Raw genomic sequence first — 25765 nt, 5'->3', positions numbered from 1 at the left:
GTTGTATCTCGGTGATACTAAAATAACACTGCTCTTAACTTTAGAAATTTTAGTTCAAAAGATTACTTCATCTAAAACTACTCTAAGCAACATTTTTCTTATTAATGTATTAATATTAAAATTAATATTCATGCATCTTTATTATTATTCATGCTTACTATTCATGCATTTCTCATACTGTTCATGTTGAGAGACTACATTATAAAATAGCGATGTAAAAGAAAATTGTGAACAATTGCAGCATCTAATATATAATCCTATGTAATCCTGTAATTTAACAGCATTTGGATAGTTGACAAAGTACACTGTCAACTACCCAAGTGCTGTCGGGTTTAACAGTTGCTATTAGCTTAGACTGACACTCATCTGTGATGAAGGTCACCTAAAGGTGTTAGGAGGAACTGGCCATCTGCCTCCTAGAGAAAGAGAGAGAGAGAGGGTGCAGTTAAATCAAAGCGAGGGAGAGAGTGACAGATACAGACAGAGAAGAGGATGAAGATTTGATAGCCAACAGGCGAGGGTTTGATAGGAGCAGGATAACGGATTCCGCTGGCAAACATCCACACCGTGTTTTCCATCATACCGCGGAGAGGCACTGACCGAGACACGGACAGACAGAAGTGAGAGCGCGATGATGCGGGGAGACTTCAGCGAGTGGCCGCGGGTTTAGAGGCTGGAAGTCAAACATCACACTTCAGGACATGGAGTTTGGACGGATCTATTTACGATATAAAAGAGCAGTCCTGCTGTCATTGATGTTCAATTTGGGTAAGACAAGTTTATGATATTTTCATATTTGACTTTTTTTTCCCTAAAGCTCATTTGACTAATAGAAAAACGGTGTGTGTTCAGTGACATTTTAATATACACTACCGTTCAAAAGCTTGGTGTCAGTATTTTGTTTTAAAGAAATGAACACTTTCATCCAGTAAGGACGCATTAAACTGATCAAAAGTGACAGTAAAGACATTTACAATGTTACAAAATATTTCTATTTCAAATAAATGCTGATCTTTTGAACTGTTTATTCATCAAAGAATCCTGAAAAATAAAATGTATCACAGTTTCCACAAAAATATTGTGCAGCACAACTGTTTTCAACATTGATAATAATCAGAAATGTCTCTTGAGCAGCAAATCAGCATATTAGAATGATTTCTGAAGATCATGTGACACTGAAGACTGGAGTAATGATGCTGAAAATACAGCTTTGATCACTGAAATAAATTACATTTTACTATATATTCATATAGAAAACAGCTATTTGAAATTATAAAAATATTAACTGTTTTTATTGTATTTTTGATCAAATAAATGCAGCCTTGGTGAACAGAAGAGACCTCTTTCAAAAACATTAAAATGTCTCACAGAGCCCAAACTTTTGAACAGTATACTGTTATAGGAGAACACAAGTAGTTTATGCATAACATGCCCATCAGCATTTTAGGTTAAAGTGTATATGAATGAATAAGAGAAAGTGTATAAACATTTCTGTAACATAGTTAATGTTTTTCACCATTTATAATCACATTTGAGCTTTTTTGCAATTCACTTCAGTAGTCCTATAGTGTGACAAATTAATAATCGAACGTGCGAATATTCCATGTAGACTCTAATTTCTAGACCTTAATCTCTAGGTTCATAAAAAGTGATTATAAATAATTATAAAATAAGTTAGACAAAGTATTGTTTTAACATATAGTATGTCAACTACCAAAATTTACAGCAGCATATTATTATTAGACTATTATATATATATATATATATATATATATATATATATAGTCATAATCTGAAGTCTCTTCACTTCCATTTTAGTGTGTAATTAAAAGATTCAAAGCAACAAGTGGCCCTTTGATGAGTTCTGCATTACGAAGTTGAGCATCTGCAGTTGGCAGGTTGTTTTGTCCTGTCGGCAGATGCATTTTGTGTGTGAAAGAGAGAGAGTTGTCGCTCTCTGTATGTGGATTTGTGTGGCGGGGGAGCTGTAAGAGAAGAGCTGCAGTAATTGGGCATTAGCGCATGTAGAGGACAAGTGCAGCCAGCTGGCCATCAGATTGTTTAGAATGAGTGATAATCAGAAAAGGCCCTCGCCGAGACACACACGGCGTTCAGCATTCAGCACAAACACTCCGTCACTGTCCATTCAGACGCTGCTGAGCTCCTCAGCATGTTCCTGTCACTCGGTCTGAGGGTAAACGTAGCATGAACACATGGTTTTAGATATAAATTGTAGTAATGCATTACTTAATTGGTGTCTCATTGTCTGACGGTTTCTATGCATGAGCTGTTTCTATGCATTACCACCTAAAGGATATCGTGAGTGGTTCCCTTGTGAAAAAGAAGTACACTTTTGCATATTTTTAAAAAGAGCACTTATTACTGAAATTATATACTTTAAAAGAATGTACTGTATGAACTGAATGTAATTTTTTCAGACGCATTAATGCATTTTTTAATTTGACTATCACAAATAGCACGTTTCAAAACAGTCAAGAAATGTACTCTCTTTTGTTTCATTATATTATCTGCAAAGTACAGTTTTCCAAAAATACTCTTTTATAGGATTTGAAGCACACTACAAGTGCACATTCAGTACAGTTAAGCCACACTTTTTGACAAGAGTTGCCTGAGTTTTGCTGTTCAGTTACTAGGGTGTTGTGGACAGTTGCTCGGGCGTTGCTAGGCTGTTTCCAATGTGTAGTGTGTAGGTGATAGGGTGTTGCTAGACTTTCTAGGGTGTTGTGGGTGGTTGCCAGGGTGTTGCTAAGTTTTGCTAGCGTGTTTCTAGGGTGTAATGTGTAGTTGATAAGGGGTTGCTATACTTTCTGCAGTATTGTGGTGTTTGCTAGGGCGTTGCTAGGCTGTTTCCAATGTATAGTGTGTAAGTGATAGGGTGTTACTAGACTTTCTGGGGTGTTGTGGGTGGTTGCTAGGGCGTTACTAGGCTGTTTCTATGGTGTAGTGTATAGTTGATAAGGGGTTGCTATACTTTCTGTGGTATTGTGGGTGTTTGCTTGGGCTTTACTAGGCTGCTTATAAGGTGTAGTTGATAAGGGGTTGCTAGACTTTCTGCGGTGTTGGGGTGGTTGCTAGTGTGCTACTTAGTTGTTTCTAGGGTGTTGTGGGTGGTTGCTACGCTGTTTCTAGGGTGTTTTTAGGCTGTTTCTAAGGTGAAGTGTGTAGTTGATAAGGGGTTACTAGACTTTCTATGGTGTTGTAGGTGGTTGCTAGGCTGTTTCCAATGTATAGTGTGTAGGTGGTAGGGTGTTGCTAGACTTTATAGGGCGTTGTGGGTGGTTGCCAGGGTGTTGCTAAGTTGTTGCTAGGGCGTTGTGGATGGTTGCTAGGTTGTTTCTAGGGTGTAGTGTGTAGTTAATGGGGGTTGCTAGACTTTCTACGGTGTTGGGGTTGTCACTGGGGCATTGCTAAGTTGATTCTAAGGTGTTGTGGGTGGTTGCTAGGCTGTTTCTAGGATGTAGCGTGTAGTTGATAAGGGGTTGCTAGACTTTCTATGGTGTTGTGGGTGGTTGCTAGGTCATTACTAGGCTGTTTCTAATGTGTAGTGTGTAGTTAATAAGAGCTATAGATTTTCTATGGTGTTGTGGGTGGTTGCTAGGGTGTTGCTAGGTTGTTTCTAGGGTGTAGTGTGTAGTTGATAAGAGGTATCTAGTATTTCTAGGGTGTTGTGGGTGGTTGCTAGGGCATTGCTAGACTGTTTCTAGGGTGTTGCGGGTGGTTGTTAGGCTGTTTTTAGAGTGCTGTGGGTGGATATAGCTCGGGTTCCTCCTTTATTGTGTGTCTGGGGTATTTTTTCACCTGTTTTCTGGTGCAGCAGGTGATAATGGGGCATCTGATCACTAATCAAAACACCAGCACACACAAATGCTTCAGGATGACACACACACCTTTAGTTTAAGCAATAGCAAACGTCATGCTCTCCACTTATGAGCTGTTTCTCATAGTTTATCAGTAGCTGATGAATGAAACAGCCGCGTGTCATCTGATGAGTGTGTGTCTCATTGTTCTGGTGGGAGTTTCATTGTAAGTGATTTCGGGAGTGCTCCACCCGAATGAAGCTATGACCTATTTCTGCAGTTGCGGGAAGCCTGATTTCTGGGTACTTTTGAGCAGATTGAAAGCGCAGGGCAAGACGCGCGGCATAGTTGACCATTGCCGTGGAAACCCCGCTGGAGAGTGCAGCCACTTCACTCTTTGTGCTTAAGTGCAATAGCAGCTCGCATGTTTTTGACTGAATGTGCTGCATTGTATCCTTAAGCTGTGATGAAGCCGTGACCGTGACGGGATAGACTTATAGTTTGTGTTTGAAAACAACATGTAAAATTCTTTCTCCAGGGAATTGCTGTTGTTTTCCAAGCGTTTAGTTACATTAAAGCCATCTCCAGAAACATGCTTGTGACGCATTAGTAGATTGTTGCCACTGTAGAGAAAAATCTGGAAGAGACTGAGAGTACTTTTAATTTTTTCCTGGATAGAGGGATATTGGACAGCACAGATAGATGAAGTGTGTGAGTTGAGTTGAATGTCCAGGGCTCCGGTGCCTGTGAGACCCTTATTAAAACACATCCTTTAGACCCCAACCATGATAGAACATTGCATTTATGTTTTGGTTTTACCAAAAAACAAAACAAAAAAACAAAACAAAAAGAACCATCAAGTGTGCAAATTCAAGTCTGGATCTGTGGATCTGGAGTGACCTTTATAACCAATCCAGTCACTCATTCTTCTCCAGCATGTGTGTGTTTTCTCCTCTCTCTCCTGTGCGTGAGAGTCTGTACCAGCCACTGGATTCATCCATCTCTCAGAGGTGGCTGTCTCTGAGATCTGTCGGACACAGAGAGGTCAGAGGGCATCAGGGCTGTAGATAACAGAAGAGCAGACTCACTCGGGTTAAAGAGCACAGCGCTCCTCCTGAATCACACCAACAAAAACATTTCAGAGCAGGACAGACACTAATGGTGCTGTGTTGTGTTTCACAAGCCAAAATGAGTTTTTGACGAAGTGCAGCTGCAGCTTTTTCTTTTAACACAATCTCTTTGTTTACAAATGAGATATAAACATATGTAAAAAGACATTTGAAATTATCACCCAGCGATATATTAAAAGTTGGATATATATAGTACATGCTATTTTACCTGCATACTCAGAGCAATACATACTAAATAGCAAATCCCGGCTGCGTGATTTTTTTACATCAGTCGCCAAACAATAACTAAAATCACACAGGTCTGTATGTAAAGTTGGATATATATTATATCCAGATTTATTTACATATGTACAGTACACTCATGCAAAGCAATAAAAACTGTATAGCAACTGCTTTGTTGTTGCAAATATAACTATACTATCACCCAACTCTTTATATAAAATTGTATAAGTACATCCATTTTATTTGCATACATACAGTACACTCATATTAAGCTTTTTACAATATATAGCAAATCTCAAATGCTTGATTGCTTGTATTGTCGCAAAATGCAACTATAGTCAGTGTTGGGAAGGTTACTTTGGAAATGTAATAGGATTACAATTACTTTTATTTTGTAATTAAATTACGTAATTCCGTTACATGTAACTAGTTACTCCCCAACACTGACTATAGTGTTGTCTAATCTGCTAAATGCAACTATAAGGCATGAAGAAAAATATTATAAACATTAACATCATAATTTTCTGTGAGGCTGCTTTGAAAATGTGTACTTTTGAGTTCAAATAAGAGGTAAAGCACAGAAAATTGCATGAATAAAATAAAGTTTAAGGTTGGTATTCATTAAGAAAGAGTGAAAGAAAATGGCCTAAGAAGGCATTTCTACCTACAGTGTATCTGAACTATTAGGACTCAAAAAGAGCAAACGATGATACTATATACTGTACTGTATACAGTATACAAACAGGTTTTCAATCTATTTATTATGTAAAAATAACCTGAATGTTCAATGAAGATTCTTGAATTTGACTCTCATTTGTTCTGAAGTTGGTAGCAGCAGTTGGTTGAAATATGGAATATGTTTCTGACTGGATATGACAATAACAAGACAGAAAAAGCCTGCATATAAAATGCCTTTAAGCAAGAGACTTGCTGTACCTGTGTGTTCATTACGGACAGATTTAGAGTTTTAATCAAAACAGGATTTGGGGAAACTTCAGCTCAAGTTTGTTGTGATTGGTTTTAATGTATGTTTGTGTGCAGTTATCTGATCTAGGGTCACTTACGCTTTTCTAATGGCTTTTTATTGGTCTGCTGTAGATGATTTAATGCTGGAATCGAGTGGAAAACATGCAGATGTTCGCAGACTTTGATGAGGCCCAAATTACCGTAACCATTATTCAATGAAATTGTATCCATGGTAAAAGCTTGTGTTTGCTGATAAGACCCCAAAGTAGCAAATAATACTCAATGGCATGTGTTTATTAAAGGATGATCTATAGTGGCCCCTGTCTGGTTTTCAGTACATGGGTCTGATACACTCTTCTGTCCTGAGGGTTCATACCATACGTCTCTGTGAGTCTATTCTACTAGTCTGAGATGTTGTTTACTGGAGTTTTTCAATTGACTTGATTTGAAAGGGAAGCTTCTGAAGCCCATGCGTATAAGCTCTGTCTATCTGCCTCGTCTAGACTTCAGATCTTTCCGTTTATTCGAACAACATGTGGCTGACAAAGTAGCAGAGAATTGTGTTCAAGTCTCTCTCTAAAGCTCACCTCTCTCTCTCTTTCTCAGACCAGATGATCCTGGATTAGAGACTGTAGGTCATTCATAGTCACTACTAGACGTCTTGACACAGTTTCTCTCTTTGTTCTTGTCTACTGAAAGTGTGAGGGCCAGTGGCTGATGTTTACATGTGTCCTTCACTTTTTGCAAAAAAAAAAAAAATGTTCTTGATCAGTGCTTTTGCTGTTTTCCTGTAAAAATTACTAAATATGCTTAACCCTGTATTGCCTGACATAAGAAATAATAATCAGAAAAAGCTGATTTTATGAAATACAAGAGTTTATTGAACGCTCTCAGAAAAAAACAAAAACAAAAGCTGTCACTGGGGAGGTACGCTATTTACTGCTAAAGAGTGCATATTAGTACCTAAAGTGTACATAAATTCTGATAGCTTGTAATGTAAATCAGTGAGATCTTTATAACAATAAAAATGCATGTAAATATCAGTCATCACTCTATATCCCCCAAAAATGTCTTAATAAGATGAAGTTTAAATGCTTAGTTTGACAATCAAAGCTTAATGCAATGCAATGCAATACAATTATGATTGAGAGATGAACAAATAAACGTTCCTCAAAAGCCTGATGATGATCAGATTTCATACTCATGATTTTTCTAAAAAATTATGTCTGGAGTTGTTTCAATCCAGTAAGTATTCATCTTGAAATATTACTAACAATATCCAAGTTATTCTTAGATCAAGATTTAAAATATTAAGTCTTGTTTTCAGAGTTAAGTCCATTTTTTCCCAGTTTTTTGTTTTGTTTTAACCATAAATTGACCAGTCTTTGGTGAAACCGGTTGCTGGTTAATCTATGTAAGTAGCTTGTCTGCATTAGCTGGGTAGATTAATCAGATTATCTCAATAAAAGTTTGACAGTTGTAGTTGATTTCTCAAATGTACCAGAGTATTTAATTAACCTGAATCACCAGTAATCAGCACTAAATCACATCAAACAGGTCCCGATCTCACCGCAGGCTTTGTGAATGGCAGATCTATATGGACAGGTATATTTCTGCGTCATGTGCGTGAGGATGGATTAGTCTCAGTGAGTGGTGGTCGTTCAAGCTGATAACCCATTGAAGGAGCATCTGGTGGAGGTTTAGTCAGAGTTGGTAAGACGGTCACCCATCTGCCGGTGGAGGTACTAGTGAAGACCAAAGCCTCTTTATCCTACAGGAATCCCAGTGTAAATCTGCAGTCAGCAGCCCGATGTGTGTGTTTAGTAGTGCTGTCATATACCGGCCTGTCCTGAATTCCACTGAAGGCCCTTGTGTCGCACATCTTTTTGGTGACGTAAAGCTGCATAGACTGTCAGGTTAGAACCTGCTGTGCGGATAGGATTCATCAAGTCTCGTGGTCTTCACAGGCAGGGCAGAGTCTCGCTCATGGGAAGTTTCTTTACAAGGCTTTAACTCTGTTAGGGTGAATCTTCCATACTGTCCTCACTTACTCTTACTTTGTGACTTTGAGTAGACGGTGTGGTGCAGAGGTTAAATCTCCAGCAGGTGAGCGGAAAGACAAACAGGTATTCCTACACACAGTGTTTTAGAAGCACCTCTCTTTTATTTCATGAGTGTGAATTTGAACTGATTTGGGCACACAGGAAGTTGCACTGGGATTTGAATTAGAATGACAGGAAGAGGACTTTACTGAATCATAATTCAAAGACATTTAACACTGGTGATGCATCATGAAAATTAAGTGTTCTTTTACCCTGATGATGAAATCCATCCATCCATCCATCCATCCATCTATCTATCTATCTATCTATCTATCTATCTATCTATCTATCTATCTATCTATCTATCTATCTATCGCTATATCTTTTGCTCTATCTATATTGTTCTATCCATCTATTCCATGCTCTATTCAATCATTCAATCTTTCTTTCGTTCTATCACTATATCTGTTTTTCTGTCACTATATCTATCATTCTATCGATCTTCTGAGACCTATAAACCTTCAAACTTCAGTCCTTTTTAAACGTTTTTTTTTTTTTCAAAACTTTCAAGGTCTTTGTCAAGCCAACATTCACACTTTATCTAAAAAACGTTGAATTTTTAATTAATTTTATCCCACATACTTGACCTTTAACCTCATAGAAGCATCCGCTAATGAGGACTCCTTTTTTTTTAGTTGAAACATCTTTGTTAAAATGCTCTTGTAGCGTGTGATACTAATCACGGTTTGTATCCGCAGGTCTGTTCTGCTCTGTCACCTCTGACATGTGTCTGTCCTCTCCATGCCAAAACAACAGCACCTGCACACCGACTTTGAGCGGCTACCTCTGCATCTGCTCTTTTACCCCACCTATATACACAGGCGAACACTGTGAGCATTTATACGACCCGTGTGAAAACGCAGGCTGTCCGTCCAGCTGCTTCAGCACTCCAGGAACCGAGAACTACACCTGTCTGTGTCCCGACGGCTTCGATGGTCCCAACTGCACCCTAAACATCAATGAATGTGAGAGCAACCCCTGTACAGGACTCAAGAGCTACTGTGTGGATGGAGTCAACGGATATTTATGCCACTGTCCCAGCAGATACAGCGGGGACGACTGCAGGACGAGGGTGCGAGACTGTGCTGATGACCCGTGCTATAATAACGCCACCTGCGTGTGGGCGCCAAGTGGATACGAGTGCCAGTGTGCCGCGGGTTTCTGGGGTCAACACTGTGAAGAAGACATCGATGAGTGTCTGTCACAGCCCTGCAATAACGGCGCCATCTGTCAGGATGGGATTGATGTGTATCAATGCTACTGTGTGCCTGGTTTCCAAGGTTACCACTGTGACATTGACATAAATGAGTGTGCATCCCAACCCTGTGAGAACAACGGGACGTGCATCAACGGGAAGGACCGCTACATCTGTGAATGTCTCATTGGCTTTACAGGTAAGGACTGTCTAAAACGTACTGTGGATGTACCGTGGTAATTTCATGGTACTTTAATATACACTTCCAGTTCATTTTTATTAATACATTTTTTTTTTGCAACAAAAAAGTCATTTACAAGCATAAATAAGATATTCTAAGATTGTTACAATGCATGAGATTCTGAAATTAACTAAAGCATATTGTATTATCTAATAAGTATTACATAGAAAAGTCTGCTTATACTTTGGTCACTAAATAATTCAGAGAATTATATACAGTTGGGATAAAAAAAATAAAAATAAAAACATTCTTATATTTGAGTTTCTTTGGACATTTTCTTAGCCAACTTTACTGCATATGTATGCATGTATGTATATATGTATGTATTTATTTATTTATTTTAAAAAATAATAAATTAATAATTTTTTTGAATTAAAAATAAGTAATATCTAAAAAAAAATGTAAAAGAATATTTTTTTAAATACTATTATTTTTTAGTTTCCTTGGACATTTTGTCAGCCAGCTTCACTGCAAATAAATGTTATTTATTTATTTAAAAATAATGATTTAATTAATTATTTAAATTTTGATTTATATAATTAATTGAACCATATTTAGTACAATTATTTTATTAAAATAATTTATAACTTCATAACATTTTTATTAATGTTTGATAAATAAATCTACTCATAGACTATTTATATTTTATTTTATAGAAATTTATTTGTCTACAGAAATTATTTCAGGCATTTAAGCAGAAAAAAATGCCATGAATGCCATCCAAAAAGGTTTTAAAAATCATGAAAAAAATCGATCATAAGTTTAGTCATGTGTGTGCAAACTTTTGATTGGTAGTACATACTACGGTAATGTTACCATATTCATATACCATTGCACTCCAAATATGGCAATGCCACATAGATAAAACAGCAGTGTATTCAGCACAACCATGCAGCATCTGTTTTGAGAGGACTACACTGACTAGTTTCTTCTGTGAGTGAGTCTGTATGTTGATTTGTCCTGCAGGAGTTAACTGTGAAGTTGACGTTGATGAATGCGAGGCAGATCCCTGTCAGAACGGCGCCACCTGCCATGATCACGTGGGATTGTACACCTGTGAGTGTGTGGCGGGATACGAGGGTATCAACTGTGAGCTGAACATCAACGAGTGTGACAGTTCACCCTGCCAACATGGAGGAACGTGTCTGGATATGGTGAACGGGTGAGTGAGTTGAATCGGCTTCAGTCTGATCATGGAGGTTTCAGAAAACTAATCAATAACCAGAGGGCCACTGACTGATGGAGTTTAGTTTCAACCCTCCTCCAACACAACTGGCTTTAAGATTGACTATTATTAGCTGTTTAATTAGGGTTAGAGCTAAACTCTCCAGGAAGGTGGCCTTAACTAATCACAGCCAGTGCCTTAACTGATCAACCAGTGCCATCACTAATTAACCAGTGTTTTAACTAATCAATCTGTGGTGTCTTAACTAATCACTCAGTGCCTTAACTAATCAACCAGTGTTTTAACTAGTCAGTCTGTGGCTAATTAATCAGTTTCTTAACTAATCAACCAATGCCTTAATTGTTTAGCTAGTGTCTTAACTAATCAGTCAGTGCTGTGGCTAATCAATGAGTGTCTTAACTAATCAATCATTGTCTTAACCAATGAACCAGTGTCTTAACTAAACAAGTCAAAAAATTAACTAATCAATCATTGTCTAAACTAACCAAACTTTGTCTAATCAATCAGTGCCTTAACTAAACAACCAGAGACTTAACTAATAAATCAGTTGCAAAACTAATCAATCAGTATCTTAACTAAACAATCAGTGTCTTAACTAATCAACTAGTGCCTTGACTGGTCAGTCAGTGCCTTAACTAATCAATCAGTATCGTAACTAATCAACCAGTGTCTAAACTAATCAGTCTGTGTCTTAACTAATAAACCAGTGCCTTGACTAATCAACCAGTGTTGATAAGTGAAGTCCAACTAATTAGTCCATAGCTAATCAATTAGTGTCTAATCAATCATTGTCTTAACCAATCAACCAATGTCTAAACTAATCAATCTGTGGCTAATCAACCAATGCCAGTCAATGTCTTAACTAAACAAGTGCCTTAATTAACCAACCAACCAGTGTCTTAACTAATCGATCAGTGCTGTAATAAAGAAGATTCAGTATATTTACTAATTATCCAGCGTTTTATCAAGTCAGTCAGCATCTTAACTAATTTAATCAGTCATTCAAGGAATAAACCAGTACTTAATCAAGTCAGTTATCATGATCAGTTATCACTAATTAACCAATGTATCAAGTCATGTTTCAATCTGACATTGACACTTTACACACATTACAGATTCACTTTAAGAACAGTGTTGCCAAGTCCGTGGTTTTACATTTACATTTAAATTTATTCATTTAGCGGACACTTTTATCCAAAATGACTTACAATTGAGCAATACAACAAGCAAGAGGCAAATAAACACAGGAAGTGCTCGTAATACAAAGTTTTCAGACATTGTTCAGATTAGTACAATTACTAGACAGGGGGATTGAGGAAAGAGAAAGCAAAGTTTTTTTTTATTTTTATGATGCAGTCAAATGTTGAATAATTAACCAGTACTGTTAACTACTTAACCCAGAGGTCTTCAACCCTGCTCCAGGGGACCCATTTTCCTGCAAAGTTTATTTCCAGCCTGCGTCAGCACACCTGCCTGTGTATTTTCAAGCAATCTTGAGAAGGTTGATTAGCTGCTTCAGGTGTGTTTGATTAGGGTTGTAGCTAAACTCTGCAGGACAGTGGGTCCCCAGGAACAGGGTTGAAGTCCTCTGACTTAACCAGTACCTTAACTGATCAATCAGTTTTACAGTGGAATTGGGCTACTTTTACATTGTTGCTGTGGGTTGTTTTTTCATCCGCAGGTTAAAGCGTTCTGGAATGGCTAGTTTTGAATAGCAATTGGGCTGGTTTTGTTTTGCAGACCTGGCAACCACTTAAGAACCACCACATTGGGTCAAGCTTAAAAAATTATTAAAGTAAAAGTGGAATGGCACGTGAATGATCTGTCTGATAAGATTGTATAACATCATATAAATACATTGACTTTGTGGAACTGGCTCTCTGTCCTTTAAAGCTAGACAGCTAGTGTATGAAATGTGTTTTTCAGTCTGTGGTGACTTATTTGCTGTGTTGAATTACAGCTATGAGTGTGAATGCAGTGGCACTGGATTTGTGGGCTCTTTCTGTGAAGACGACATACCAGAGTGTGCATCTGACCCCTGTCAGCACGGTGCCACCTGCCAGGAAGGAGTTAACCAGTATACCTGCCTCTGCTGGCCTGGTAACCAGTCTTCAAGTTAACCTGTTTATCATTTATGTGTTTGTTTATGCATTTAAAGGCTCATTTAATGGCAAATGAATTGCAGGAATAATGTCTCAGCGTCATATTGTGCTCATCAAGTGATGTTCTGTTACACCACACTGCCACCTGGAGAAACATGTAGGACATTGCAAAGAGAACCATAAACTCCAAATGAAATGCTGTTTCAGACTATGAATGTATGGAATGCATGTTTGTATCGGAGTAGATGTATCATATTTTCCAGAAAATAATTGATTAAAAGTCACACCTGGCAAAAAATTGCTTTGTTTTTATTAATACATTCAGAAATAATATAAAACTAAATGTTTACAAACATCAGAACATAACAGAAATGAACAATGTAAGTATAAAACAAACATAAATTATAGTGTCATTCATTATAAAACACATTTATTATAAACACCAAGCCTAAACTAATTTATTTAAAGGAAAACTGATACATGGGGGAAATGCTCTATAGAAATAAACATGGGCTCACATATGTCTTGACACAAATCCAAATGTGTTTTGCGTGTTTGACATTAATTGCATTATATAAGTCGCTTTATTTTTAACCCTAACCTAACCCTAACCCTAACCCTAACTTTGTTTCGATTTCTGGATTTGTTCATTCCCTAAACCTAACCCTAACCCTATACCTGTAAGTACAGCATGTTTTAGATGATTAAAAAAAAAAACATTACCAGGGTTATTATAGTTAACTAAAACTGAAACTAAAACCATTTAAAAAAACATTTTCATTACTTGAAATAAAATAAATGTTAACTGAAATAAAAAAAAAATAAAAAACTGCCAAGGCAACATTTCTCATTTTAATTTAGTTTAACTTGATGAGCTAAATGTACTAAAACTAAAACTGAACAAAAAAAAAACTATATAGACATAAAAAAAAACTATACTAAAAATGCCAAAAACTTTAAAAAATGCCAAAACTTTAGCTAAAATTAAAATGTAAACAGAAAAAAAATAATTCAAAATATAAATACAAATTTTAATAGTTTCTCAATTATACTAAAATAACACTAAACCTTACTTATATTCTGGTAAATACAATTGTCTTTTATGTGTCAGTGTATATAGTTGCTATTAGCACAAGTGAAGTCCATCTGTTAAAGTCATAATCTTCTCCCCTGAGCTTTTAACCTCACCCAACTATTTAATCTTACTTTAAACTTATTAACAGTTACATTTCCCTTCACACACATATGCTTTTCTTCATGCTGCTTAATGGGACCTAGAAGTGAAAGATGTGGGCTGGTTACTGAAAAGCTGTAGGTGTTTAACTATCCATAAACAGTCAGCAACAAAATTACTAAAACTTTAACTACAATTAAAATGAAAGAACATAAATAAAAACTATAATAGTAGTAAAACAAAACTACTTGAAATAAATGTTAACTGAAATAAAATATAAAAAATGTAAACTTTTAAGTTCAGCTCATCTTAATTTAGTTTAATTTGATGTGCTAAAATAACTACAAATAAAACTGAAAAAAGCACTACTAAAAATGACAAAAAATTGTTAAAACCTTAAATTAAATATGGAAAACCTGATTCAGAATATTAATAAAGCTATAATAGTATCTCAATGATACTAAAATAACACTGGTATTGTATGAAGTCGAGTCTACACACAGTTTCTTTAACTCATGTTGTTTATTTCAGGCTATGAAGGCGAGAACTGTGAGCTTGACGTGGACGAGTGTGAAAAGCAGCCGTGCGAGAATGATGGCGTATGTTTCCAGCGGTCCGACTCCAGCCACTACAGAGTTCTGCCTGAACTGGACACGGACTTCAGCTACGAGAGCGCAGCCGGATTCCTGTGCCAGTGCCGCGTTGGATTTACAGGTGAGACACAGCGCTGACGACGAGTCGTGACACTGAGACACAACATCGTCTTCTCAAAGAGCTGCTACTAACCGGAGCTTTCCTGTTTCACAGGCGACAACTGTTCAGTTAACGTGAACGAATGCGAGTCCACGCCGTGTGAAAACGGAGGCACCTGTGAAGATCTCATCAATGCGTTTCAGTGCTCGTGTCCTGCGGGGTTCACAGGTGTGTAAGTGCGCTCCATATACCACCTGACTTCACTTCAGACCATTCAGAATAATGCAAAAATATCAATGGCTGAATGCGCAACGTATTGTAGGTTCACTGGAAAAACATGCCACTATTTACAGTTTTGCAAAACTCCGCAAACTGTGTTGTTTTAGTATCAGTGAGATACTATTATAGTTTTTATTTTAATATTCAGCATTTTCATTTTAATTTTGGTTAAAGTTTTAGTAATTTTGTTGAAACTAAAACTAAAACCAAAAAAAATAAACTGTTACTTGAAATTTTAGTATCATTAAGATACCATTGCAGTTTTATTAATATTTTGAATTAGCTTTTATTTTCATGTTTTCCATTTCTATTTTAATTTTAATTATAGTTTTAGTAATTTTGTTGAAACTAAAACTAAAACAAAGAAAACATGTTTTTTCCTTGAAATTTTTAGTATCATTGAGATACTATTAAAATTTGTATTCATATTTTGAATCGGTTTTTATTTTCATATTTTCCATTTTAATTTTAAAGTCTGAGTGATTTTCTTGTGCGTTTTTGTCATTTTAATTTTTTTTATCTATCAATGTTGTTTTTAATTTTAATTTTATTTTAGTACATCAAGTTAAAATAAATTAAATTTTTACATTTGATGTTATTTTGGTTAAAGTTTCTTTTATTTCAAGTAACCAAACATTTTTTTTTAATGGTTTTAGTTTTAGTTTGATTTGTTTTCTTAAAGAATTACAGCATGTCTATGTCTATTTCATGCACTGATTTAAACAGGATCTCTGTAATTAAAACTAAGGTGGGAGTTTATACAGAGCTGAAAGAAAATGAGCTTTATTAGTAAACTTGGGCCTGTGGTTAACATTATTATGTAAAGTTCTGATTTACAGTCTGGATGAGCTAGTTGCCAAAAGTCAGAGCCAGACAGATGTGAGTTCACAGAAATGCACACAGACTCCAATTTTTTAGCTTCAGACTATGATTCCATCCAATCAGAAGAGATCAAACATGTTTGATATTTTGAGCTGATTTTAGAACACATATTGTTTACATTTGTCATGCGTCTCCTAGCAACGAGTCACATATTTAGTAAGTTTGTTGCGTTCGGAAACAAAAAAAGTGTGATTCTCAGTCGTTTAGTGTACTGTATGCAGTGCTGGGTAGTAACTGATTACATGTAATCTGGACATATAGAATTCTCATAATCCGATTACAGTTACTTTTTTATTGATTATGTGATTACTTAATATTCACAAAATTGCAGTAAATTATTCATAATTAATTGATTTGCCCTAATTGTTTTTTGCATTAATTTTTTTTAAATTTGTATTTTTATTTTATTTTCAAATATAATTTTTAAATTTCCCATCGTTTACATATGTTTGAAAAATCTTCCAGTTTTAACTGAATTGCATACCGGCCACTAGTCAGGTGACTATAATTACATGGAAAATTGAGAGTTAAAATATTTCATCTTTTTTTTTAGTAAGTGTTTTATTTTGATTTGTTTTTAATTAAAAATTATTTATTTATTTTAATTTAACATTTTAAAAAGTTGACTAATTAACTTTTAATTAATTAAAAGTTGTTCCTCACAAACCCCAGTCTGGGAAACCATGACATAATGTAATGTTTAATGCACTTGATGTTGTTGATAACAAAGAATAAAATACATTTTATTTCTCTTTGTATTTTTTTTATTTTTTTTTTACAAAGTTTACAAAATTTGTATAAATTTCTCAGAAAACAAGACTTTTTATTTTATGTCATTTCGCGTCTCAAATGAATGTATCTTGTTTTAAGAAATTAGTTTAGAAATTAGATGTGTATTGGACAGTGTTATTTTAGTATCATTGATAGTTTTTATTCATATTTTTATTTGTACTTTTTTTGGTCTTGTTATGGTTGAAGTTTAGTGTTGTGTGTTTATTGCTATTATTGGTGTTTTTATTAGTGTTACCTAAATTTCTATATAATTTTTATTTTAAGTTTAGGTATTTTAGAACATCAAGTTAAACTAAATGAAAATGTTGCCTCGGCAACTAGCTTAAATATATATTTTTAATATTTTATTTTACTTCAGTAAATGTGTACTTTATTTCAAGTAATGAAAATGCATTTTTTATGGATTTAGTTTTAATTAACTGTAGTTATACTAAAGTTTATTCTATTCAAATCGATGTGATAAACAAATTGGCTCAAAAGTAATGAAAAAATAGTCCGATTACATTGCATAAAGCTGCACTCTGTAACTTTTTTTGGTTAGATTTAATCACCATTGGTAGCGCGATTTATTGTAAAACTTTATTTTTTTCAGTTGGTCAGAACAAAACTGGCAGACATGTTACTTACATGTTCAGATGACATTTTCCAGTGAAACTTCTTATTTTGGACATACTTCCAACACTGGTGCGTTGACTGACAGCCTTAAAACATTAGATTCATCCGCGCTGAGGAGCCGTGCCAGTGCACAACCCACATAAAGAAGATAATTCCGCAAATAACTGCAATTGCAGGTTTCAAACAGAGATGTGACAAAGAGCCAAAACTTACGGAATGCAGCTTTAAAATGTGTAATAGATTATGTTACTAACTGCAATTTTCAGCATGTAATCTGTATTCAGTAATCTACTACAATATGTAAATAATCTACCCAGCACTGACTGCATGATGCCCAGTTTTCTCTGTATCTATTTACAAAGTCGGCAAATGCTCTGTATGATGCCTAGTGTGTTAAATCTGTTCAGATTTGGAAAGTCGTGTAGTTTATTCCAGCTCGTAGAGGCTGAAACCTTCCCACACGGACACGACTCAATCACATCTCCAGTAATGAGTCGGCTCTGGCTGGCATGGAAAGCAATCGCTCACGCCGGCCGGACAGACAGACATTCCTTATGTCAGCCCTGACAGGAGCCAGCTGGGATGGGAGGAGAGGCTCAGAGGATTATTATCCCAGCGGAGGGGGAGTCATGCTGGACGAGTCCGCTGTAATCACTCCTGGACGCTTGGTACTGAGAGGTGGAAGACGTAACAAACTAGGAAGCTAGAAAGGGAGAAGTAGATAGGGACTGAGAGGAAGAAATCTCTGGACGTCTGCACTGGGAACGGGAACGGTCACCTGTGTGTCAGTCTCCGGCTGGACGTTTGGCAGGATGAGAGGACTAATAGTGAGAGTGATTTGCAGTGGGCTGCTTCTCCTGACAGGTAAAGTGTCGGGGCTTTCTAGCGGATTTCTGCATTAATGTTGAATTAACCTGCGGAGAGCTCGCAATTCTGCTGTCTTAAGAATGACATTGGAAATGAAGAGTGTGGCTCTCCTGTGATTTATTATGAATATCATATACTGTAGAATGTGTGCATGGTTTTTCAGGTTTTGTTAACCACATAGTTCCAAAATTACTGTAATAAATTATTTTATGGCTCACTATTTTTTTGTACAAAACATGACGTGAGATAAGAAGTCTTTAAAAAAACAACAACTAAAAAAAACAAGCTATGAAAATGAAGTGTTTTTTCATGAAATAAGAAAATATATTTGCCAGTGGGGTATAAACTTGTTTTCCCTTTAAATTGAGTTTATTTTTCTTGTTTTAAGCATAACATTTTGATACATTCTAATAAATCAGAAAACAGGACTTCTTATTTTGTCATTTTGCATCTCAAGTAAATATATCTTGATTTAAGAATTTAGATGCTTGTACTGGACAGTGTTATTTTAGTATCACTGAAATTTTTTTATGAATATTTTGATAATTTTTACATTTTCTGTTACATTTTAATTTCAGTTAAAGTTTTAATTTTGTTGTGTTTTTGTCATTTGTATTAGTTTTTTAATATGTCCATTTAATTTTTAAAATTAGTTTTACATAATAGTTTTAGTTAATTCAGTTTAGTTATTTTAGCACTTCAGCGTAAACTAAATGAAAATGAGAAATGATGCCTTGGCATCTAGCTGAAATAAAAGTTTTAGTTTTTCATATTTTAGTTTTAGATTTAGTTAACAATATATTTTATTTTAACATTTAAATTTAATATAACATTATTTCAGTTTTAGTTACTTTAGTACATCAAGTTAATCTAAGTGAAAATGAAAAATGTTGTAATATATATGCAATATAACAAAGAGTGAAAAATTTAAGGGGGTCTGAATACTTTCCGTACCCACTGTATATATATTAATATTTTTATTTGATTTCAGTTAATGTGCATTATATTTTAATGCTTTTTTTAGCTTTTAGTACTGAGGAAGAAATTCACTTTTTTCACCTGTTTCTCACTTTTGTGCGCACACGTCTGCTAGGTTTGGATTGCTCTGGTTTACTCTTGATTTCATTGTTGGTTTTAGTATAAACTTGTTTTTCCTCATGTGCATTATAAACGCATCAGCTAAATGACTAATGTAATTTAACAGTAGCACAACTTTTTGCATTCTGCATAGCATGTGCTAGAATTGATTTATAGCACTTGAGCCCTTTTCATTGTTTCAAAGCAGCCTATCGGTTATCTTAGTTTCATGTTTAATATTGCCAAAGAATGCAAAATATATTGCAAGCAACCACTAGAAGCTTTTACAGTTTGCACTGGCAAAAACTGATTACAACTCTCAGGAACGGTTGCACAATAGCAGACTGTGTGTTTGACACCTGCTGTCATCCACAGTGATGGACTTTCTTGCTCAGCTGCATTTGCACATGTAGTGCATACATTTCTATTTTGTTTAGTTTGGTCATATTTACTGGTGCAGTGGCATTATTCACCACAGTACTTAACAGTCATCTCACAGACTAAACAGCAGTTAAGTTGAAGTAACAGTTGCAACCATATGCTGACATGCCAACCCCATTAGCAGGATTACATTACTAACTGATTAAAGACAAAGGATTAAAGTAAATGCAATTAAAACTCAATTAATTTCCGTCATTTTTATTATTCTTTTATTTTAAATATGTCTGTAGTTGTAAATTTTTATTTTATTTTTTAATTTATGTTGTTGTTATTTTAGTACTTCAACTTAAAATGAAAGGAAAATGAGAAATGTGTGTGTGTATGTATGTATATATATATATATATATATATATATTGTGTGTGTGTGTGTTGTTAAAATTTGTTTTTAATTTTGTTAATATTTAAAAAAAAAATTTATTTTTATATTTTCACTTTTAGTAATTTTTATATATTTTTAAATGTTTTAGTACACTATATATATTTATATTGTTGTTATTTTTTCATGTAATGTTTTTACATTTTTAATTTTGTCAATATTTTGCATTAGATTTTATTTTTATATTTTATTTTAATTCAGTTGATGTTTATTTTATACGTTTTTTATGGTTTTAGTTAACAATAATAACCTGGCTTTTAATTCTATGACTTTTATTTGTAAGCCTAAATTCATGATGATACTATAAAATATAAAATAAATGATTTATAAAATAATTAAATAGAATTTTCTTTTTTAAATAAATGACCTAATCATTAAATTAATCATTAAGTCTAGTTTAGTCACTCATAGGAAATTTCCTTTTTTTTTCCCCTTTATTGATATGTTTGATATAATTAGTATTTTTTTTGCATCACTCTGGCTTTTGCATTTAAGTGTAAATGCACGTTTATTGTGGTTGAATATCTTTGCCAAATGCATCACATGACCATAGTCTCTGTAATTCCCTCTGCAGGTGTCGTGTGTGAGATTAATCTGGACGAGTGCGAGAGCGAACCGTGTCAGAATGGCGGCTGGTGTGAGGATGCCATTAATGACTACATGTGTCACTGTCCACCTCCTGCACCGGACCAGCTGCCCTGGGGCGGCCGCGCCTGCGACGTCCCGCTGACCGGCTGTGTGCCTGACCCCTGCCAAAACAACGCCACCTGTGTGCCTTCACTGCACGGAGACCAGCATCAGCACACCTGCAGATGCCCTTCAGGTTTCCATGGTGACACATGCGAAACATCCACCACCTTCTCCGTGACAACGGGAGGTTATTTGGTCATCGAAGTACCGCATATCAACAGGACCCGCAGGCAGGCGGGATCGCAAGGGCCCAGTGTCCAGCTGAGGTTCAGGACGACCTTGCCGGATCTAATTCTCTTCTTTCGGGGAAGCCAAGTGCACTTTTTCATACTGGAGCTAATTGGTGGAAACCTGCACTCCAGAGCCGAATCAGGAGATTTAAAGTTCGCTGTGCAGTTAAGCGGGGATTTCAGCGACGCACTCTGGCACGAAGTCTCGGTTAGTGTGGATGAGAGACTGATTCTGACCTCGCTATCAGACGATATGACCAGAGCTGAGGATGGAGGTCACAACCAGCTTCTGTCCTTCCAGCCGCACGGTTTGGAGAAAGTCTACATCGGCGGGGTGCCGCAGGAATACCTCAACCGAACCACATCCAGGACGGTATTCGTGGGCTGTTTTGAAGATCTGCTGGTGGATTCTCAGCCGGTTCTTCCCCAGAGCTTCGGTCCGCAGCCGGACGTCCAGATGGGTTGTCAGAAGAGCGACTGGTGCGGTCCGGACCCCTGCTCTGAGAGCGGGCGCTGTGTGGATCTGTGGTCAGACTACAGGTGCGACTGCCGCAGGCCGTTTCATGGACACAACTGTTCAGAAGGTGATGCTTCTTGTTAAATAACAGCTTCTGGAATAAATTTGCCTATTATGTGACTTTAATTTGTGAACTTGAATGCTTATGTAATTGATGTGCCTCTACTTTGAAATGTAACGTGAATATATATATATATATATATATATATATATATATACTGCCGTTCAAAAGTTTGGGATCAGTAAGACTTGTAATTCTCTTCTAAGTGTAAGTCTCTTCTGCTCATCAAGGCTGCATTGATTTGATAAAAAATACAGAAAAAAAACAGTAATCTTGCAAAATGTTATTACAATATAAAATAATGGTTTATATTGTAATATCCTTTAAAATATAATTTATTCCTGTGATGCAAAGCTGAATTTCCATCAGCCATTACACTAGTATAAAGTGTCACATGATCCTTAAGAAATCATTCTAATACGCTGATTTATTATTAGAATTATCAATGTTGGCAACAGTACCAAAACCAAATATTTTTTTGGAAACTGCAATATTTTTTTCAGGATTCTTTGATGAATAAAATGTTAAAAAGAACAGCATTTATTCAAAATATAAATCTTTTCTAACAATATAAATCGTTGCTGTCACTTCTTATCAAGTTAACACATCCTTGCTGAATAAAAGCTTTAATTTCTTTAAAAAAAAGAAAGAATAAAAATTGTTTACTAGGTATGGGTTTGAGTAAAATGTTAATATTTGTTTTATTCTATGAAGGTCTGATAACATTTCTTCCAAATTTCAACTAAAAATACTGTCATTTTTCAATTTCAATTAAAAATATTGTTTTGAGTTTTTTTTTTGCAGAAAATGCCAATCGATCAAAATAACATGTTTTCATTTGTTGTGATTGAAAATCAGGGTTATTCCACCAAATATTCGTTTCGTAACTCTTCTAAAGTTAAAACATTGGCATTGGTATTGGCGTTGTCTTAAAATGAATATAAACATGTCTGAAAACATGGCACCTTTTTGACCAATTATTGACCAGTTATTTTGACCAATTGTCATTTTATGCAAAAAATGCTCTAAATGACTACATTTTTATTTAAAATTTGGAAGAAATGTAGTCAGAATCAAACAAAAATAGCATTTTACTCAAACACATAACTATAAATCGTAAATCCATATATATATAAATATATAAATGCATGTTTATATGTATATATGCTTAAGTAATTTATTTAAAAAATGTAATGTAGTTAATTTAATTTAAACAAATAGAAATGAGCCAATCTGATGTGAACAAGAAGCTAATTGTTCAGAGATCTGAACTTATTGTTTCGGGAAAAAAAAGTTTCATTCGAGAATTGCGCCAAAGCAATTGAGAAAAACTGTAATAGCCATGAAAATGAAAAACAAAAGTTAAAAACAAAAACTAAAAAAAACAAAAAATCTGAAAAGTCCTAAAGTATTTGATCAAATATAAACTCTTCTTTTTCTCTCATTATTGGGGTGAAATATGAACTGGGCTTTTGTGTCATGATGGTTTCATACTCACACTGATGTATTACTCAAACCTTTGAGCTGTCTTTCTCCACAGAGTTCACTTCATGGACGTTCAGTCCCGAGCGCAACAGGAGCTTCGCTGCGTTTCCCATCATGCAGCAGCACGCCGGTGACGTGAGCGTGTCACTGTGGCTGAAATCACGTCAGTTAAACGGCCTGGTGTTTCAGCTCCAGCGTGAGAATCAAGCTTACCTCACTGTCTTTCTGAAAAACGGCTCATTATACATTGCGATATACAACTCCATCAGAAAAGCCTCCAGCTTCCTAACCGATGGGGAGAAGGTCTTTGTGGCCATTAAAAAAGAGCAAGGCTTTATATTGTTTAATCAAATGCAGCAGGTTTTTACTCCCAGAGAGATGATTGGTTTTGAGGTGGAGGCTGGAGATGTAGTGTATCTCGGTGGACTTCCTGAAGGAGAAAACGCCAGACAGTGGGGTGGATATTTTAAGGGCTGCCTGCAGGACGTGCGTATAGACGACACACAGCTGTACATGTACTCCGGCAGCATCAGCCAGAAACCACAGCATCTCAGCTACTTACCCAGAAACTCCTCTAATGTGCTGGAGGGCTGTGTCGGCGACCAGACGTGTAAGGTGAGACTGGCTGAATTATAACCGTTCAAAAGTTTGGGGTGTGTAAAATGTTCTTTTCTTTTTTAAAGAAACAAATACTTTTATTCAGCGAGGATGCTTTAAATTGATCAAAAGTGACAGTAAAGACATTTATAATGATACAAAAGATTTCTGTTTCGAGTAAATGTTCTTTTGAACTTTCTGTTCATCTGTGAATCCTGAAAAATAAAATGTATCCAACTTACAGGATGTTTTTATAGTACAATGACCTCTTACATGTCAAAAGATCAAGGGAATTTTGATTTCTTAGTTTATGATCCCTTTAAAAACAAATAAAAAATGACAAAAACACAACAAATGTACTAAAACTTAACTAAAGTTTACTAAATATACTAAAACTTTACTAAAATTTAAATTAAAATATAAAAATATAAACTAATTCAAAATATAGGCAAATAACACTGCTGAAAAATCATATAGACTGGAGTAATGATGCTGAAAATTCAGCTGTGCATCACAGGAATAAATTACATTTACAATATATTCACATAGGAAACAGTTATTTTAAATTGTAATAATATTTCACAATATTATAATCAAATGAATGCAGCCTTGGTAACATAAAACAGTAGAATTTTTCCAAGCTATTTAACGCTAGTCTACTTTTTCTGCTGATCTTTACATCCTTAAACTTGGTCTTATTCACTTCTCTAGTGCTTGTCTGGTCTTCTCAGATTCGGCACAATCACAAATGCTCTTTGACTCTGTTATTGCAGATGAGGCCGTGTCAGAATGGAGGGAAATGTCGGGTCATCTGGAATGACTTTGTGTGCTCGTGTCCGCTGAACTTCTCTGGGAAGACGTGTGACACTCGCGTGTGGTGCGTCAGCGATCCGTGTGACTCTGGGACTCGATGTGTGGACTTACCTGACGGTTATGAGTGTGAGTATCTGTTCTGTTCAGGCTTCATTGTCAACTGAATTTTGTTTTTACCTTTAGTTTTTTCTCAGTATTCAAAAAAACAAAACAGACAAGCAAGCTCATAGACGAAACCAGACAAGTCAATTAGAAAAAATAAACATTTAACTCTTATATTATGTTCCGGGTCAGTTTTGAGTTGTCGGAAATACTGGTTAAGCTAGGATATTAATCTCTTGAAAGTGTGGCTGTTTCTCATTTAGGGTCATGAACATGCCAGCAAAGTGTCGACACTAAGAGGTGTCGTGAAATCTGCGTTCAAAATTATGGTTGTGATGTTAGTGGGTCAATTTAATCTGCAAATGTCATGGATAAAAGCAAAGACAGACCCAAAATAATTTACAAAATATATACAGTATATATATGTATTTTGTTATGTCAGTTTCTTAACTATATTCCGAGGGTGTTTACTGTTACATTTATACATTTAAACAAGACACTTTTATTTGAAAAAAAATGTACGTTGCATGGTTATTATAGTAAACTAAAACTGACACTAAAACTATAAAAAAACGCTTTTGTTGCTTAAAATAAATGTTAACTGAAATAAAATATAAAAACAAACTTTTTATTTCAACTAATTGCCAAAGAGACATTTCTCATTTGATGCACTAAAATAACTAGAAATAAAACTAAACTAAAATAAATGTAAATTATACAGATATATTTTAAAAACAAAAATTATTAAAAAACCAAAAAAACAAAAAAATTACTAAAACTTTAACTAAAGTTAAATGAAAACAGAAAATATGGAAATAAAAACTGATTAAAAACTTTAATAAAAACTGTATCTTTGTGATACTAAAATAACTCAAAAATGATGCTGAAGGCATAATTGTTATGCATATGAATTTAGCTGGTAATCAAACTCATGATCTTTGGGAAAACACACACACACACACACACACACACACACACACACACACATGTTGTGTTTCCATGTTTTATGGGGACATTCCATAGACGTAATGGTTTTTATACTGTACAAACTGTATGTGCTATTGCCCTACACCAACCCTACCCCTAAACCTACCCCTTACAGGAAACTTTGT

General features: G+C 35.3%; 1 protein-coding gene across 1 annotated transcript in view; it reads left to right on the top strand.

The window, feature by feature from the left end:
* Window positions 1-467: 467 nt before the first annotated feature.
* Window positions 468-25765, top strand: part of LOC107699666 (protein crumbs homolog 1-like) — a 30818-nt gene continuing 5520 nt past the window's right edge. The window contains exons 1-9 of the mRNA XM_016500995.1: window positions 468-768; window positions 8937-9632; window positions 10641-10836; window positions 12821-12960; window positions 14668-14850; window positions 14944-15057; window positions 20733-21662; window positions 23197-23756; window positions 24512-24677. Coding sequence (XP_016356481.1) covers window positions 702-768; window positions 8937-9632; window positions 10641-10836; window positions 12821-12960; window positions 14668-14850; window positions 14944-15057; window positions 20733-21662; window positions 23197-23756; window positions 24512-24677 — 3052 coding nt within the window. The 5' untranslated portion in view covers window positions 468-701. The remainder of the gene's footprint in view (window positions 769-8936; window positions 9633-10640; window positions 10837-12820; window positions 12961-14667; window positions 14851-14943; window positions 15058-20732; window positions 21663-23196; window positions 23757-24511; window positions 24678-25765) is intronic.

This window comes from Sinocyclocheilus anshuiensis, unplaced genomic scaffold (genome assembly GCF_001515605.1).
Source record: "Sinocyclocheilus anshuiensis isolate Anshui unplaced genomic scaffold, SAMN03320099.WGS_v1.1 scaffold714, whole genome shotgun sequence".
Classification (NCBI taxonomy): domain Eukaryota; kingdom Metazoa; phylum Chordata; class Actinopteri; order Cypriniformes; family Cyprinidae; genus Sinocyclocheilus; species Sinocyclocheilus anshuiensis.
This window is presented reverse-complemented; position numbering and strand designations above follow the sequence as displayed.